This window comes from Oncorhynchus kisutch, linkage group LG21 (assembly GCF_002021735.2).
Source record: "Oncorhynchus kisutch isolate 150728-3 linkage group LG21, Okis_V2, whole genome shotgun sequence".
Taxonomy (NCBI): domain Eukaryota; kingdom Metazoa; phylum Chordata; class Actinopteri; order Salmoniformes; family Salmonidae; genus Oncorhynchus; species Oncorhynchus kisutch.
This window is the reverse complement of record NC_034194.2, coordinates 43,620,945-43,636,606: the sequence shown is the minus strand read 5'-3', so window position 1 is coordinate 43,636,606 and position 15,662 is coordinate 43,620,945. Positions and strand designations below refer to the sequence as shown.

Here is a 15,662-nt window from a genome sequence, read left to right as displayed (position 1 = left end):
GTTTAAGAACAAATTCTTATATACAATGACGGGCAAACCCGGGCGACGCTAGGCCAATTGTGCGCCGCCCTATGGGACACCCAATCATGACCGGATGTGATACAGCCTGGAATCGAACCATGGACTGTAGTGACGCCTCTTGCACTGAGATGCAGTGCCTTGGATCACTGTGCCACTCGGGAGTGGCATATTAAAGAAATCATAAATCATATCTGAATGTTCAGCAGAAATTGCCTTCAGGAGCTGGGTGTGATCACAGGTGGGACTGGCTGTGGGACTGGCTGTGGGACTGGTTGTTGGACTGGCTGTGGGACTGGCTGTGGGCCTGGTTGTGGGACTGGCTGTGGGCCTGGTTGTGGGACTGGCTGTGGGACTGGCTGTGGGACTGGTTGTTGGACTGGCTGTGGGACTGGCTGTGGGCCTGGTTGTGGGACTGGTTGTTGGACTGGCTGTGGGACTGGTTGTGGGACTGGTTGTGGGACTGGCTGTGGGACTGGCTGTGGGACTGGTTGTGGGACTGGCTGTGGGACTGGCTGTGGGACTGGTTGTGGGACTGGCTGTGGGACTGGTTGTGGGACTGGTTGTGGGACTGGCTGTGGGACTGGTTGTGGGACTGGCTGTGGGACTGGTTGTGGGACTGGCTGTGGGACTGGTTGTGGGGCTGGTTGTGGGACTGGTTGTGGGACTGGCTGTGGGACTGGTTGTGGGACTGGCTGTGGGACTGGTTGTGGGACTGGCTGTGGGACTGGTTGTGGGGCTGGTTGTGGGACTGGTTGTGGGACTGGTTGTGGGGCTGGTTGTGGGACTGGTTGTGGGACTGGCTGTGGGACTGGCTGTGGGACTGGTTGTGGGACTGGCTGTGGGACTGGTTGTGGGGCTGGTTGTGGGACTGGCTGTGGGACTGGTTGTGGGACTGGTTGTGGGACTGGTTGTGGGACTGGCTGTGGGACTGGTTGTGGGACTGGCTGTGGGACTGGCTGTGGGACTGGTTGTTGGACTGGCTGTGGGACTGGCTGTGGGCCTGGTTGTGGGACTGGTTGTTGGACTGGCTGTGGGACTGGTTGTGGGACTGGTTGTGGGACTGGCTGTGGGCCTGGCTGTGGGCCTGGTTGTGGGACTGGCTGTGGGACTGGCTGTGGGACTGGCTGTGGGACTGGTTGTTGGACTGGCTGTGGGACTGGCTGTGGGACTGGTTGTTGGACTGGCTGTGGGACTGGCTGTGGGGCTGGTTGTGGGACTGGTTGTGGGACTGGCTGTGGGACTGGTTGTGGGACTGGTTGTGGGACTGTCTGTGGGACTGGCTGTGGGACTGGTTGTGGGACTGGCTGAGGGACTGGCTGTGGGCCTGGTTGTGGGACTGGCTGTGGGACTGGCTGTGGGACTGGTTGTTGGACTGGTTGTGGGACTGGTTGTGGGACTGGCTGTGGGACTGGTTGTGGGACTGGTTGTGGGACTGGCTGTGGGACTGGTTGTGGGACTGGCTGTGGGACTGGCTGTGGGACTGGTTGTGGGACTGGTTGTGGGACTGGATGTGGGACTGGTTGTGGGACTGGCTGTGGGACTGGTTGTGGGACTGGTTGTGGGACTGGCTGTGGGCCTGGCTGTGGGCCTGGTTGTGGGACTGGCTGTGGGCCTGGTTGTGGGACTGGCTGTGGGACTGGTTGTGGGACTGGCTGTGGGACTGGTTGTGGGACTGGTTGTGGGACTGGCTGTGGGACTGGTTGTTGGACTGGCTGTGGGACTGGCTGTGGGACTGGCTGTGGGCCTGGTTGTGGGACTGGCTGTGGGACTGGTTGTGGGACTGGTTGTTGGACTGGTTGTGGGACTGGCTGTGGGACTGGCTGTGGGACTGGCTGTGGGACTGGCTGTGGGACTGGCTGTGGGACTGGTTGTGGGACTGGCTGTGGGACTGGTTGTGGGACTGGTTGTGGGACTGGCTGTGGGACTAGTTGTGGGACTGGCTGTGGGACTGGCTGTGGGACTGGCTGTGGGACTGGCTGTGGGACTGGCTGTTGGTGGAAACAGGTAGAATGAGAAGGAATAGGCACGGTAACACATCACAGAGAACTGATGAGGTGATTATCTGTTACTGTAATAATCAACAAAGGAGAAATGCTTATAAGTGCAATGATATGTATCTGTATGTTTTACAGAGAGGGTGTAGGAGTGTGTATTGGAGGCGAAGTCAGGTGCAGGAGAGCAGAGTGTAGTGAACAGGCGCACTTTTTATTCCGGTCCAAAATGACAGCACAAAATAACATAAAATGTGCCCAAAACACAGAACATAGATAAAAAGTGATGCGTGTAACAATATCCACAATACACGTAAAACGAACAATCTTACACAAAGACATGATGGGGAACAGAGGAATAAATACATGTAGATTGACTGGGGAATGAAAACCAGGTGTGCAGTGAACAAGACAAAACAAATGGATACATGAGAAATGGAGCGGCGATGGCTAGAAAGCCGGTGACGTCGACCGCCGAACGCCGCCTGAAGTCGTTACAGATAGGCTTCTGGAGCAGGGGCGAGGCGAGGGATTTAGGGCTTTAGATCTGGGCCCTGCATCCGAAATGGATGCAGGCCCGGGGCGAGGGATTTAGGGCTTTAGATCTGGGCTCTGCATCCAAAAAGGCACCCTATTCCCTTTATAGTGCACTACTTTTAACCAGGGCCCTATGGCAGCCTATTCCCTTTATAGTGCACTACTTTTAACCAGAGCCCTATGGCACCCTATTCCCTTTATAGTGCACTACTTTTAACCAGAGCTCTCTGGCACCTTATTCCCTTTATAGTGCACTACTTTTAACCAGAGCCCTATGGCACCCTATTCCCTTTATAGTGCAATACTTTTAACCAGAGCTCTCTGGCACCTTATTCCCTTTATAGTGCACTACTTTTAACCAGAGCTCTCTGGCACCCTATTCCCTTTATAGTGCACTACTTTTAACCAGAGCTCTCTGGCACCCTATTCCCTTTATAGTGCACTACTTTTAACCAGAGCTCTCTGGCACCCTATTCCCTTTATAGTGCACTACTTTTAACCAGAGCCCTATGGCACCCTATTCCCTTTATAGTGCACTACTTTTAACCAGAGCTCTCTGGCACCCTATTCCCTTTATAGTGCACTACTTTTAACCAGAGCTCTCTGGCACCCTATTCCCTTTATAGTGCACTACTTTTAACCAGAGCTCTCTGGCACCCTATTCCCTTTATAGTGCACTACTTTTAACCAGAGCCCTATGGCACCCTATTCCCTTTATAGTGCACTACTTTTAACCAGAGCTCTCTGGCACCCTATTCCCTACATAGTGAACTACTTTTAAAAAAATGTACAAAATTATATTTGATTTTTGCATTTTCCAATTAAGAACATTCAAAACAAAAGTGAAAAGATATTAGACAGCAATAGGGCAACGTGACAGTAACAGATGAGCGTAACAAAAAAATACAAAATAATTATAATTATATATACAAACATAAGTCATAATAAAGATTTTTTATTTTTTATAATTATATATACAAACATAAGTCATAATAAAGAGTTAAATAAAAATAATAATAAGACATTGGATCACATATTATACATTACGTGTGAAACATTATATAAGGATTATATAGAGATTCAATCAATGTGATGAGGGGGGAGATTCTCCATACAGTCAATAAAAGGTTGACAAATTCTGTAAAATGTCTTTAACTTATTCCTCAAGCAGTAAGTGATTTTCTCCAGTGGGATACAACTATTAACTTCCGATAGTCACATTCCAACTGGCAAGAGGGGGAATCCGATTTCCATTTCAAGGCCAAACATTTCTTGGCCATCGCTAGCAATATTTCTGTTATCTTTATAGTTTGGCTTTGCCTAAGATTGGAGTTAGTAAAGTTACCCAGTAGACAGACCTCCGGGTCTAAAGGGAATGCAACCCTGTGAATTGAGGTTATGGTATCGCATATCCCCTGCCAGAATCCGTGTAGTTTTGAACCACATCTAAAACATAGGGAGGAGATATCTGGGTTGAACTTGTGCAGTCTAGATGGGGTGATATAGAGCTGATGGAGGAAATTAAACTGGATCAGTATGTATCTGGAGTTCAATGTGGAAGTTACACCCTCCCTGCATAGGTCACTCCATAGACCCTCATCAAGATCAATACCCAGATCTTTTTCCCATCTAAGTCGGGGTTTATCTAGCCCAGGCAGTGTTAGTCCTGACATAAGAGCATCGTATACACGGGAAATGTTCTTGAACTATGGTTGGTCTGCGTGGCAGAGTTGTTCAATAGGTGACATCTTAGGTAGGTTCCATTGTCCCTTGAGAGTCACCCTAATAAAGGTTCATAGCTGTAGGTAGCTAAATAAGTCCCTGTTAGGTATTTCTGTTTCAGATGATCAAAAGACATAAGAACTCCCTCCTCGTGTTCCAGAAGAGTGATCCCCTTATCAGACCATGGTCTAAAGTTACTATTCTGGAAAAACATAGGAGGGATAGGGAGAGATTGAAACAAATATAGAAATCTGGGCAGGACATTCATTTTAATTACATTTATTCTACCCAGTAGAGTGAGAGGCAGGTCCATCCATTTACAAAGGTCACCCTCCACCTTTTGCAACAAGCTGGCCAGATTGAGTTTATAGAGGTTGTTGAGGTTACCATCCACCATTATACCCAAATATGTGAAGCCCATCTAAAAGGAAACTTGTGCTTGATGGTCAAAGACAGATGGTCAAAGACAGATGGTCAAAGACAGATGGTCAAAGACAGATGGTCAAAGACAGATGGTCAAAGACAGATGGTCAAAGACAGATGGTCAAAGACAGATGGTCAAAGACAGACCACAGTAAGATTTCGCTTTTATCAAAATTGACTTTATATCCAGAGAAAGAACTATAACACTGTAGTAGGATCTGCAAGTGAGAGAGGGAGTGTTCTGGGTTCATTAGAAATAAGACAAGGTTGTCCGCAAAGAGTGATAACTTATTGGTATGGGGTCCCACCTCAAAGGCATGTATGTCAGGGCACGTTCCAATAGCCTCAGCCAACGGTTCGATGGTGGGGGCTAATTGGGCAACCTTGTCTGTTCCCCCTATAGAGAGGGAAAGAAGAGGAAGTAATCCCATTGGTAGCAATCCTAGCTTTAGGAGATTTGTAGAGTGATTTTATCAAATTTACAAGCACGGTACCTAAACCAAACTTTTTCCAAGACGCGAAAGGGGTATGTCCATTCAACCCTATCAAAGGCCTTTTCAGCGTCGAGGGAGACTGCGACACTTAGGTATTTTGTTTTTGTTAGCAAGGTGAATTATATCAAAGAACCTTCTGAGATTATTGGAGGACAATCTATTAATTATGAAGCCAGTCTGATCTGGGTTGACCAACAGGGGAAGACATGACTCCAGTCTCTTAGACAGCATCTTGGTGACCAGTTTACGATCCGTGTTAAGGAGAGAGATTGGTCTATAGGAGGCGCACTTTAGGGGTTTTTCCCTTTCCTGTGGATTACAGTAATCACTGCTTGAGAGAAAGACTCTGGAAAGCAGTTGTCTTCCCCGGCTTTTATAAGTACCTCCATCAGGTAGGGGACCAACAGCTCCCTAAATTCTTTATAGAACTCTGGAGGGAAGCCATCCTCCCCGGGAGATTTATTAGAAGGTAAGGATTTAATGGCCTCCAACAATTCAGGAACTGTTCACTCAGGCGCTCTCTGTCTTCCTCTGACAGGGAGGTTGAGAGAGGAGAGAAAGGAGTCGATCTCTGATAGATCATCGCTTGATTGGGAAGTGTAGAGGTATTTCTTAAGAGTATCATTAATTTCAGTAGGGTCAAAAGATATCTCATTAGTAAGAGTTTCTATAGCATTAATTGTCCTCTTACTTTCCTCTGCTTTCAGTTGCCATGCCAATACTTTGTGTGCTTTCTCTCCAAGCTCGTAATAACGCTGTTTTGATTTAGTGATGGCCCTCTCAGCTTGATATGTGTTCAGAATATTATATTTCTGTTTTTTATTTACCAAAAGCCTGTATCGATCTTTAGTCGGGCCTTTTTGGTAGGTTTTCTCTAGTACAGAGATTTCAGATTCAAGGACATTCAGTTCCACACCGTGTTTTCTCTTCAGCCCTTTAGGATAGGAAAAGATCTGTCCCCTCAGATAGGCTTTCAATGTGTCCCAAAGAATGAAGCTGTCAGGAGGGTTTGTTTGTCAAAGTAAAAATATTGATCTGCTCTTTGATGAATGCACAAAATTCAGGTTGCTTTAGGAGTGTAGAATTTAGTCTCCATCTATATGCTCCATTTACCTTGGTAGGAATGGAGATTGATAATACCAGAGGAGAATGGTCACTAAGCAATCTGGGGAGATACTCGACATCTAACACTCTATGAAACAGTTGGATCGATACTAAGAAGTTATCTATGTGTGTGGGTGTGAATAAAAAGAGTAGTCCCTATCCTGTGGGTGCAATTGTCTCCAGATGTCTAGTAAATTAAGATCTTTCATGAATGACATGGTGAGCTTGCCGGCTTTGGTAAGAAGGGAGGGTTTATCAGAGGACCTATCAGGAACTGTATCGAAACAAAAATGTAAATCTCCTCCAACCAGTAGCCATCCTGGTGGTGCTTGAGTGACCTGAAGGAAGACATTCTAAATAAACATATGGTCATCGAAGTTAGGAGCATAAATATGCAATAGGGTCCAAGACTCTGAAAACATATGCCCCTGCACCAAAACAAACCTGCCAGAGGGATCAGAGATGGTGTTGTTGACGCAGAAGGGGGTGTGTCTACTTATCAAAACAAACCTGCCAGAGGGATCAGAGATGGTGTTGTTGACGCAGAAGGGGGTGTGTCTACTTATCAAAACAAACCTGCCAGAGGGATCAGAGATGGTGTTGTTGACACAGAAGGGGATGTGTCTACTTATCAAAACAAACCTGCCAGTGGGATCAGAGATGGTGTTGTTGATACAGAAGGGGATGTGTCTACTTATCAAAACAAACCTGCCAGAGGGATCAGAGATGGTGTTGTTGATACAGAAGGGGATGTGTCTACTTATCAAAACAAACCTGCCAGAGGGATCAGAGATGGTGTTGTTGACGCAGAAGGGGATGTGTCTACTTATCAAAACAAACCTGCCAGAGGGATCAGAGATGGTGTTGTTGACACAGAAGGGGATGTGTCTACTTATCAAAACAAACCTGCCAGTGGGATCAGAGATGGTGTTGTTGATACAGAAGGGGATGTGTCTACTTATCAAAACAAACCTGCCAGAGGGATCAGAGATGGTGTTGTTGATACAGAAGGGGATGTGTCTACTTATCAAAACAAACCTGCCAGAGGGATCAGAGATGGTGTTGTTGACGCAGAAGGGGATGTGTCTACTTATCAAAACAAACCTGCCAGAGGGATCAGAGATGGTGTTGTTGACGCAGAAGGGGATGTGTCTACTTATCAAAACAAACCTGCCAGAGGGATCAGAGATGGTGTTGTTGAAGCAGAAGGGGATGTGTCTACTTATCAAAACAAACCTGCCAGAGGGATCAGAGATGGTGTTGTTGACGCAGAAGGGGATGTGTCTACTTATCAAAACAAACCAGCCAGAGGGATCAGAGATGGTGTTGTTGACACAGAAGGGGATGTGTCTACTTATCAAAACAAACCTGCCAGAGGGATCAGAGATGGTGTTGTTGACGCAGAAGGGGATGTGTCTACTTATCAAAACAAACCTGCCAGAGGGATCAGAGATGGTGTTGTTGACGCAGAAGGGGATGTGTCTACTTATCAAAACAAACCTGCCAGAGGGATCAGAGATGGTGTTGTTGATGCAGAAGGGGATGTGTCTACTTATCAAAACAAACCAGCCAGAGGGATCAGAGATGGTGTTGTTGACACAGAAGGGGATGTGTCTACTTATCAAAACAAACCTGCCAGAGGGATCAGAGATGGTGTTGTTGATGCAGAAGGGGATGTGTCTACTTATCAAAACAAACCTGCCAGTGGGATCAGAGATGGTGTTGTTGACGCAGAAGGGGATGTGTCTACTTATCAAAACAAACCTGCCAGTGGGATCAGAGATGGTGTTGTTGACGCAGAAGGGGATGTGTCTACTTATCAAAACAAACCTGCCAGAGGGATCAGAGATGGTGTTGTTGATGCAGAAGGGGATGTGTCTACTTATCAAAATGACAGTTCCTCTTGCTTTGGAGTTAAAAGAGGATGCAAAAACTTGTCCTACCCATTCCCTCTTCAATTTATTGTGTTCACTGGCTGTAAGATGTGTTTCTTGTAAAAACACAATGTCAGCCTTTAATTTCTTAAGGTATGTATAGACTCTTTTCCTCTTAATCAGGATGTTAAGAAAGGAAACAACAATAAACAAAACAAAACAATAAACATAGGAAAACAAAACACCCACCCTGTTTGTCGGACTAAAACCACAATCCCAACAATCAAACATGAATACACTTGTAGAGATACGTTGCTGCTCGCTTTCCATCTTGCTCTTACTAGCTAAACCTTGGCGTAAACTAAAACCTGCGAGCTCTCTAAGTTGAAAACAAACGTTGTGAATAGACATTTATGGCTGAATATCTACTGCCCACGGTAAGGGCTGCCCCAGTAAGGGTCTCTTTTCAGGAGAGGAGGAACATAAATGGGGGGAAAGCGGTGGGCCTAAGCCCACTAATTTGCTTCGCCCAGTGGATATTGACTAAACCAAAATATACTCTTCTGTAAATGTAATAGAACTCACCCCGGGGGAGAAAAAATGGTTAGTTGAAAATGTACAAATCAATTATAGCGACCGGATAGCAGAGTAAACGGATCCAAATTCCAAGATGATATCAGCAGTTCAGTCCCAGGACAGCACGGATAAGAAAAAAAAGAAAAAAAAGTGCATCTTATCCCCCGGAGAGACCATCCTGGTTCAGACGCGGTTCAGTTCTATGAGAAAAGTGAACACTTCTCCCGGTGTGTTGAAGAGATGGCTTCAGCCTTTCTACTGAACTTTCATCCACGCATAGTGAATGAGGTAGCTGGTGATGTTCTTCTCCTTCAGTGCTTTGGCGGCAGGTCTGAACTGTTTGCGACATCTGGCGAGATCCGCGCTCATATCCGGGAAAAGGCTGACCCTCTTGCCATCGATGGTGATGTCCTCTTTGGCTCTTGTGAGTTGCAGTATCTTCTCTCTGTCCTGGAAACGGAGGAACCCCATCTGGCTGGGGTTTCGACACTGATGTTCGGTGGGTGCGTTTGATTTCCAATGGCTTGGTGAAGTTGATTATGCCTAGGACATCCGGGATCCATTGAGTGAGGAAATGGACCGGGCCACGGCCCTCGCTGTCCTCTTTCAATCCCACCACACTTATATTACTACGTCTGTTCTGGTTCTCCATCTGGTCTACCTTGTTTTTGAAGTAGGCATTGTCCTTCTGCAGCTCTATCAGAACGTGGTCATGTCGAGTGACGGTATCTTCAACTGTGCTAATGTGCAACTCAGCCTCAGTCATTCTCAAAAGGAAATAATCAATGGAGGATTTCAGGTCGTCAATGGAAGAATAGAGTTCAGCCGATTTCTTATCAACTTTTCAGAGAAAGACCTTTGTTACCATACTGAATTTCCCAGAGGAGAGTAGCCAACATGTCGGCAGGCTCGCAAGAGGCCGAGCTCTTCCCAAGATAACAATAATGCTACAGCTAGCAAGATTAGCATTATTGTTATCTTGGGAATCAATGACGTTTTGGTTGTCCTTCTTGCCTCTTGGTCGGAGGTCCATGACTCTTTGGGAAGGTAAGTACTTGACAATTTGTCAGCCAATGTTCGAATACTGTTTCAACGTTGTTATTTGGGTAATAATGGAATAACTTTGAAGAGCTCGGTTTGTCAACGTCTGCTCAGCTCCGCGGCATCACGTGCTCCCCATAGTTTACTACTTTAGACCAGGGCCCTATGGCACCCTATTCCCTATATAGTCCACTACTTTAGACCAGAGCCCTATGGCACCCTATTCCCTATATAGTACACTACTTTAGACCAGGGCCCTATGGCACCCTATTCCCTATATAGTGCACTACTTTAGACCAGAGCCCTATGGCACCCTATTCCCTATATAGTGCACTACTTTAGACCAGAACCCTATGGCACCCTATTCTCTAATTAAGGTTCACTACTTTAGACCAGAGCTCTATGGCACCCTATTCCCTATATAGTGCACTACTTTAGACCAGAGCTCTATGGCACCCTATTCCCTATATAGTGCACTACTTTAGACCAGAACCCTATGGCACCCTATTCTCTAATTAAGGTTCACTACTTTAGACCAGAGCTCTATGGCACCCTATTCCCTATATAGTGCACTACTTTAGACCAGAGCTCTATGGCACCCTATTCCCTATATAGTGCACTACTTTAGACCAGAGCTCTATGACACACAGACTGGGTGCCAGATTGGAGAGCTTTCTTGGCAGGAAACCATCTTCTTGTTAGGAGCAAGGGGAGTAACGCAAGTAGATGACACAACAAACTATTTTCCTTCCATCGGTAAAATACATTGCAATGACGGGAGCAATAGGGCAGTAGACGTGGCTGAGAATCACGTCCTAAAAGGATGGAGGGGGTTGTACTGTGTGATGAATGGAACATTCTGTGTTGATTTAGATATATACATTCAGCCAGAGAGTAAAGGGGAGAGAAGCATTCTGCTTTCCCTGTTCCGAGTACAATAATACTGGCAAAAACATTCAAGTGAATGGGTTAGAGTTTGGTGAATAGAATAGAGAATATGGTGAGTAGAATAAAGAATATGGTGAATAGATTATAGAGTGTGGTGAATAGATTAGAGAGTATGATGAGTAGATTATAGAGTGTGGTGAATGTAATTAGAGAGTGTGGTGAATTCAGTAAACATGCCTGAGACCTGAAGATTTAGAAGCTAAGCTGTTTAACACATTCTGAAACTAAGCTGTTTAACACATTCTGAAGCTAAGTGGTCTAACACATTCTGAAACTAAGCGGTCTAACACATTCTGAAGCTAAGTGGTCTAACACATTCTGAGACTAAGTGATTTAACACATTCTGAAGCTAAGTGGTCTAACACATTCTGAAGCTAAGTGGTCTAACACATTCTGAAGCTAAGTGGTCTAACACATTCTGAAGCTAAGTGGCCTAACACATTCTGAAGCTAAGTGGTCTAACACATTCTGAAGCTAAGTGGTCTAACACATTCTGAAGCTAAGTGGTCTAACACATTCTGAAGCTAAGTGGTCTAACACATTCTGAAGCTAAGTGGTCTAACACATTCTGAAGCTAAGTGGTCTAACACATTCTGAAGCTAAGTGGTCTAACACATTCTGAAGCTAAGTGGTCTAACACATTCTGAAGCTAAGTGGCCTAACACATTATGAAGCTAAGTGGTCTAACACATTATGAAGCTAAGTGGCCTAACACATTCTGAAGCTAAGTGGTCTAACACATTCTGAAGCTAAGTGGTCTAACACATTCTGAAGCTAAGTGGTCTAACACATTCTGAAGCTAAGCGGTTTAACACATTCTGAAGCTAAGTGGCCTAACATATTCTTGTGGTGCACAGGAGGCCGAAGGTTCACCACCTTCGATACAAATGATTGAATCGTTCAGTTTGAGAGACTTGTTACTCACCCCTGATATGGTCTTGTTTCTCGCTCCTCAGACCGCCCTCCTGCTCCCGTCAACGTGTCTGTGATGCACCTGAGGGCCGACTCCGCCACCGTCTCCTGGGAGGTACCTGAGGGTGACATCATCATCGGCTTCTCCATCTCACAGCAGGTGATGTGTTCTAGAGTTATTCATTTGATATAATTATTGTCTCCTTTCATTCCTGTTCATCTCAGTTAACCCAGAAGTAAAGTATTGCGCAATTGATAAGAGAAGAGAAGAGAACGAAGGAGCTCCACCCTCTCACTTTGCAAGTTAAGGAGAAGTCTATGGGCCCTCCCCTTTCCCGAAATTCGAAAGATACTAACACCTGAGAAATGGTGATTTGCCCAAATAACCAGAACTAATGTTGTTCATTCTCTCACTCGTCCCGTTGTACCACGACAGATCTACAGTATCGTTAATGTAGTCTGTCCACCAGAGATTACATTCCTGTTGACAAAATATACACATTAAATGGGTGTGTTTACATCTTGGTATAGGGTTAGTCTGCTGAGTGGATTCCACTCTAACGGTGTTTATTCAGTAAATGTCATTGTTGTACATGTGTTAGGGGGGATACTGATACCGTGCTAAATATCTGATGTGTTAGGGGGGATACTGATACCGTGCTAAATATCTGATGTGTTAGGTGGGATACTGATTTTTTTTTATTTTCACCTTTATTTAACCAGGTAGGCTAGTTGAGAACAAGTTCTCATTTGCAACTGCGACCTGGCCAAGATAAAGCATAGCAGTGTGAGCATACAACTAAGAGTTACACATGGAGTAAACAATTAACAAGTCAATAACACAGTAGAAAACAAAGGGGGGGTCTATATACAATGTGTGCAAAAGGCATGAGGAGGTAGGCAAATAATTACAATTTTGCAGATTAACACTGGAGTGATAAAAGATCAGATGGTCATGTACAGGTAGAGATATTGGTGTGCAGAAGAGCAGAAAAGTAAATAAATAAAAACAGTATGGGGATGAGGTAGGTGAAAAGGGTGGGCTATTTACCAATAGACTATGTACAGCTGCAGCGATCGGTTAGCTGCTCAGATAGCTGATGTTTGAAGTTGGTGAGGGAGATAAAAGTCTCCAACTTCAGCGATTTTTGCAATTCGTTCCAGTCACAGGCAGCAGAGTACTGGAACGAAAGGCGGCCAAATGAGGTGTTGGCTTTAGGGATGATCAGTGAGATACACCTGCTGGAGCGCGTGCTACGGATGGGTGTTGCCATCGTGACCAGTGAGCTGAGATAAGGCGGAGCTTTACCTAGCATAGACTTGTAGATGACCTGGAGCCAGTGGGTCTGGCGACGAATATGTAGCGAGGGCCAGCCGACTAGAGCATACAAGTCGCAGTGGTGGGTGGTATAAGGTGCTTTAGTGACAAAACGGATGGCACTGTGATAGACTGCATCCAGTTTGCTGAGTAGAGTGTTGGAAGCCATTTTGTAGATGACATCGCCGAAGTCGAGGATCGGTAGGATAGTCAGTTTTACTAGGGTAAGCTTGGCGGCTTGAGTGAAGGAGGCTTTGTTGCGGAATAGAAAGCCGACTCTTGATTTGATTTTCGATTGGAGATGTTTGATATGAGTCTGGAAGGAGAGTTTGCAGTCTAGCCAGACACCTAGGTACTTATAGACGTCCACATATTCTAGGTCGGAACCATCCAGGGTGGTGATGCTAGTCGGGCATGCGGGTGCAGGCAGCGACCGGTTGAAAAGCATGCATTTGGTTTTACTAGCGTTTAAGAGCAGTTGGAGGCCACGGAAGGAGTGTTGTATGGCATTGAAGCTTGTTTGGAGGTTAGATAGCACAGTGTCCAAAGACGGGCCGAAAGTATATAGAATGGTGTCGTCTGCGTAGAGGTGGATCAGGGAATCGCCCGCAGCAAGAGCAACATCATTGATATACACAGAGAAAAGAGTCGGCCCGAGAATTGAACCCTGTGGCACCCCCATAGAGACTGCCAGAGGACCGGACAGCATGCCCTCCGATTTGACACACTGAACTCTGTCTGCAAAGTAATTGGTGAACCAGGCAAGGCAGTCATCCGAAAAACCGAGGCTACTGAGTCTGCCGATAAGAATATGGTGATTGACAGAGTCGAAAGCCTTGGCAAGGTCGATGAAGACGGCTGCACAGTACTGTCTGATTTAGCACTGTCTGATTTAGCACTGATACCGTGCTAAATATCTGATGTGTTAGGGGGATGTGTTAGGGGGATACTGATACCGTGCTAAATATCTGATGTGTTAGGGGGATACTGATACTGTGCTAAATATCTGATGTGTTAGGGGGGATACTAATACCGTGCTAAATATCTGATGTGTTAGGGGGGATACTAATACCGTGCTAAATATCTGATGTGTTAGGGGGGATACTGATACCGTGCTAAATATCTGATGTGTTAGGTGGGATACTGATACCGTGCTAAATATCTGATGTGTTAGGTGGGATACTGATACCGTGCTAAATATCTGATGTGTTAGGGGGGATACTGATACCGTGCAAAATATCTGATGTGTTAGGGAGGATACTGATACCGTGCTAAATATCTGATGTGTTAGGTGGGATACTGATACCGTGCTAAATATCTGATGTGTTAGGTGGGATACTGATACCGTGCTAAATATCTGATGTGTTAGGTGGGATACTGATACCGTGCTAAATATCTGATGTGTTAGGGGGGATACTGATACCGTGCTAAATATCTGATGTGTTAGGTGGGATACTGATACCGTGCTAAATATCTGATGTGTTAGGGGGGATACTGATACCGTGCTAAATATCTGATGTGTTAGGGAGGATACTGATACCGTGCTAAATATCTGATGTGTTAGGGGGGATACTGATACCGTGCTAAATATCTGATGTGTTAGGTGGGATACTGATACCGTGCTAAATATCTGATGTGTTAGGGGGATACTGATACCGTGCTAAATATCTGATGTGTTAGGGGGATACTGATACCGTGCTAAATATCTGATGTGTTAGGGGGGATACTAATACCGTGCTAAATATCTGATGTGTTAGGGGGGATACTAATACCGTGCTAAATATCTGATGTGTTAGGGGGGATACTGATACCGTGCTAAATATCTGATGTGTTAGGTGGGATACTGATACCGTGCTAAATATCTGATGTGTTAGGTGGGATACTGATACCGTGCTAAATATCTGATGTGTTAGGGGGGATACTGATACCGTGCAAAATATCTGATGTGTTAGGGAGGATACTGATACCGTGCTAAATATCTGATGTGTTAGGTGGGATACTGATACCGTGCTAAATATCTGATGTGTTAGGTGGGATACTGATACCGTGCTAAATATCTGATGTGTTAGGTGGGATACTGATACCGTGCTAAATATCTGATGTGTTAGGGGGGATACTGATACCGTGCTAAATATCTGATGTGTTAGGTGGGATACTGATACCGTGCTAAATATCTGATGTGTTAGGGGGGATACTGATACCGTGCTAAATATCTGATGTGTTAGGGAGGATACTGATACCGTGCTAAATATCTGATGTGTTAGGGGGGATACTGATACCGTGCTAAATATCTGATGTGTTAGGTGGGATACTGATACCGTGCTAAATATCTGATGTGTTAGGGGGGATACTGATACCGTGCTAAATATCTGATGTGTTAGGGGGGATACTGATACCGTGCTAAATATCTGATGTGTTAGGTGGGATACTGATACCGTGCTAAATATCTGATGTGTTAGGGGGGATACTGATACCGTGCTAAATATCTGATGTGTTAGGTGGGATACTGATACCGTGCTAAATATCTGATGTGTTAGGGGGGATACTGATACCGTGCTAAATATCTGATGTGTTAGGGGGGATACTGATACCGTGCTAAATATCTGATGTGTTAGGTGGGATACTGATACCGTGCTAAATATCTGATGTGTTAGGGGGGATACTGATACCGTGCTAAATATCTGATGTGTTAGGGGGGATA

At 45.4% G+C, this 15,662-nt stretch overlaps 1 protein-coding gene across 1 annotated transcript in view; it reads left to right on the top strand.

Moving 5' to 3' along the window:
- LOC109880966 (fibronectin type III domain-containing protein 4) overlaps positions 1 to 15,662 on the top strand; it is an 86,643-nt gene that overhangs the window by 27,595 nt on the left and 43,386 nt on the right. The window contains exon 2 of the mRNA XM_020473145.2: positions 11,688 to 11,803. Coding sequence (XP_020328734.1) covers positions 11,688 to 11,803 — 116 coding nt within the window. The remainder of the gene's footprint in view (positions 1 to 11,687; positions 11,804 to 15,662) is intronic.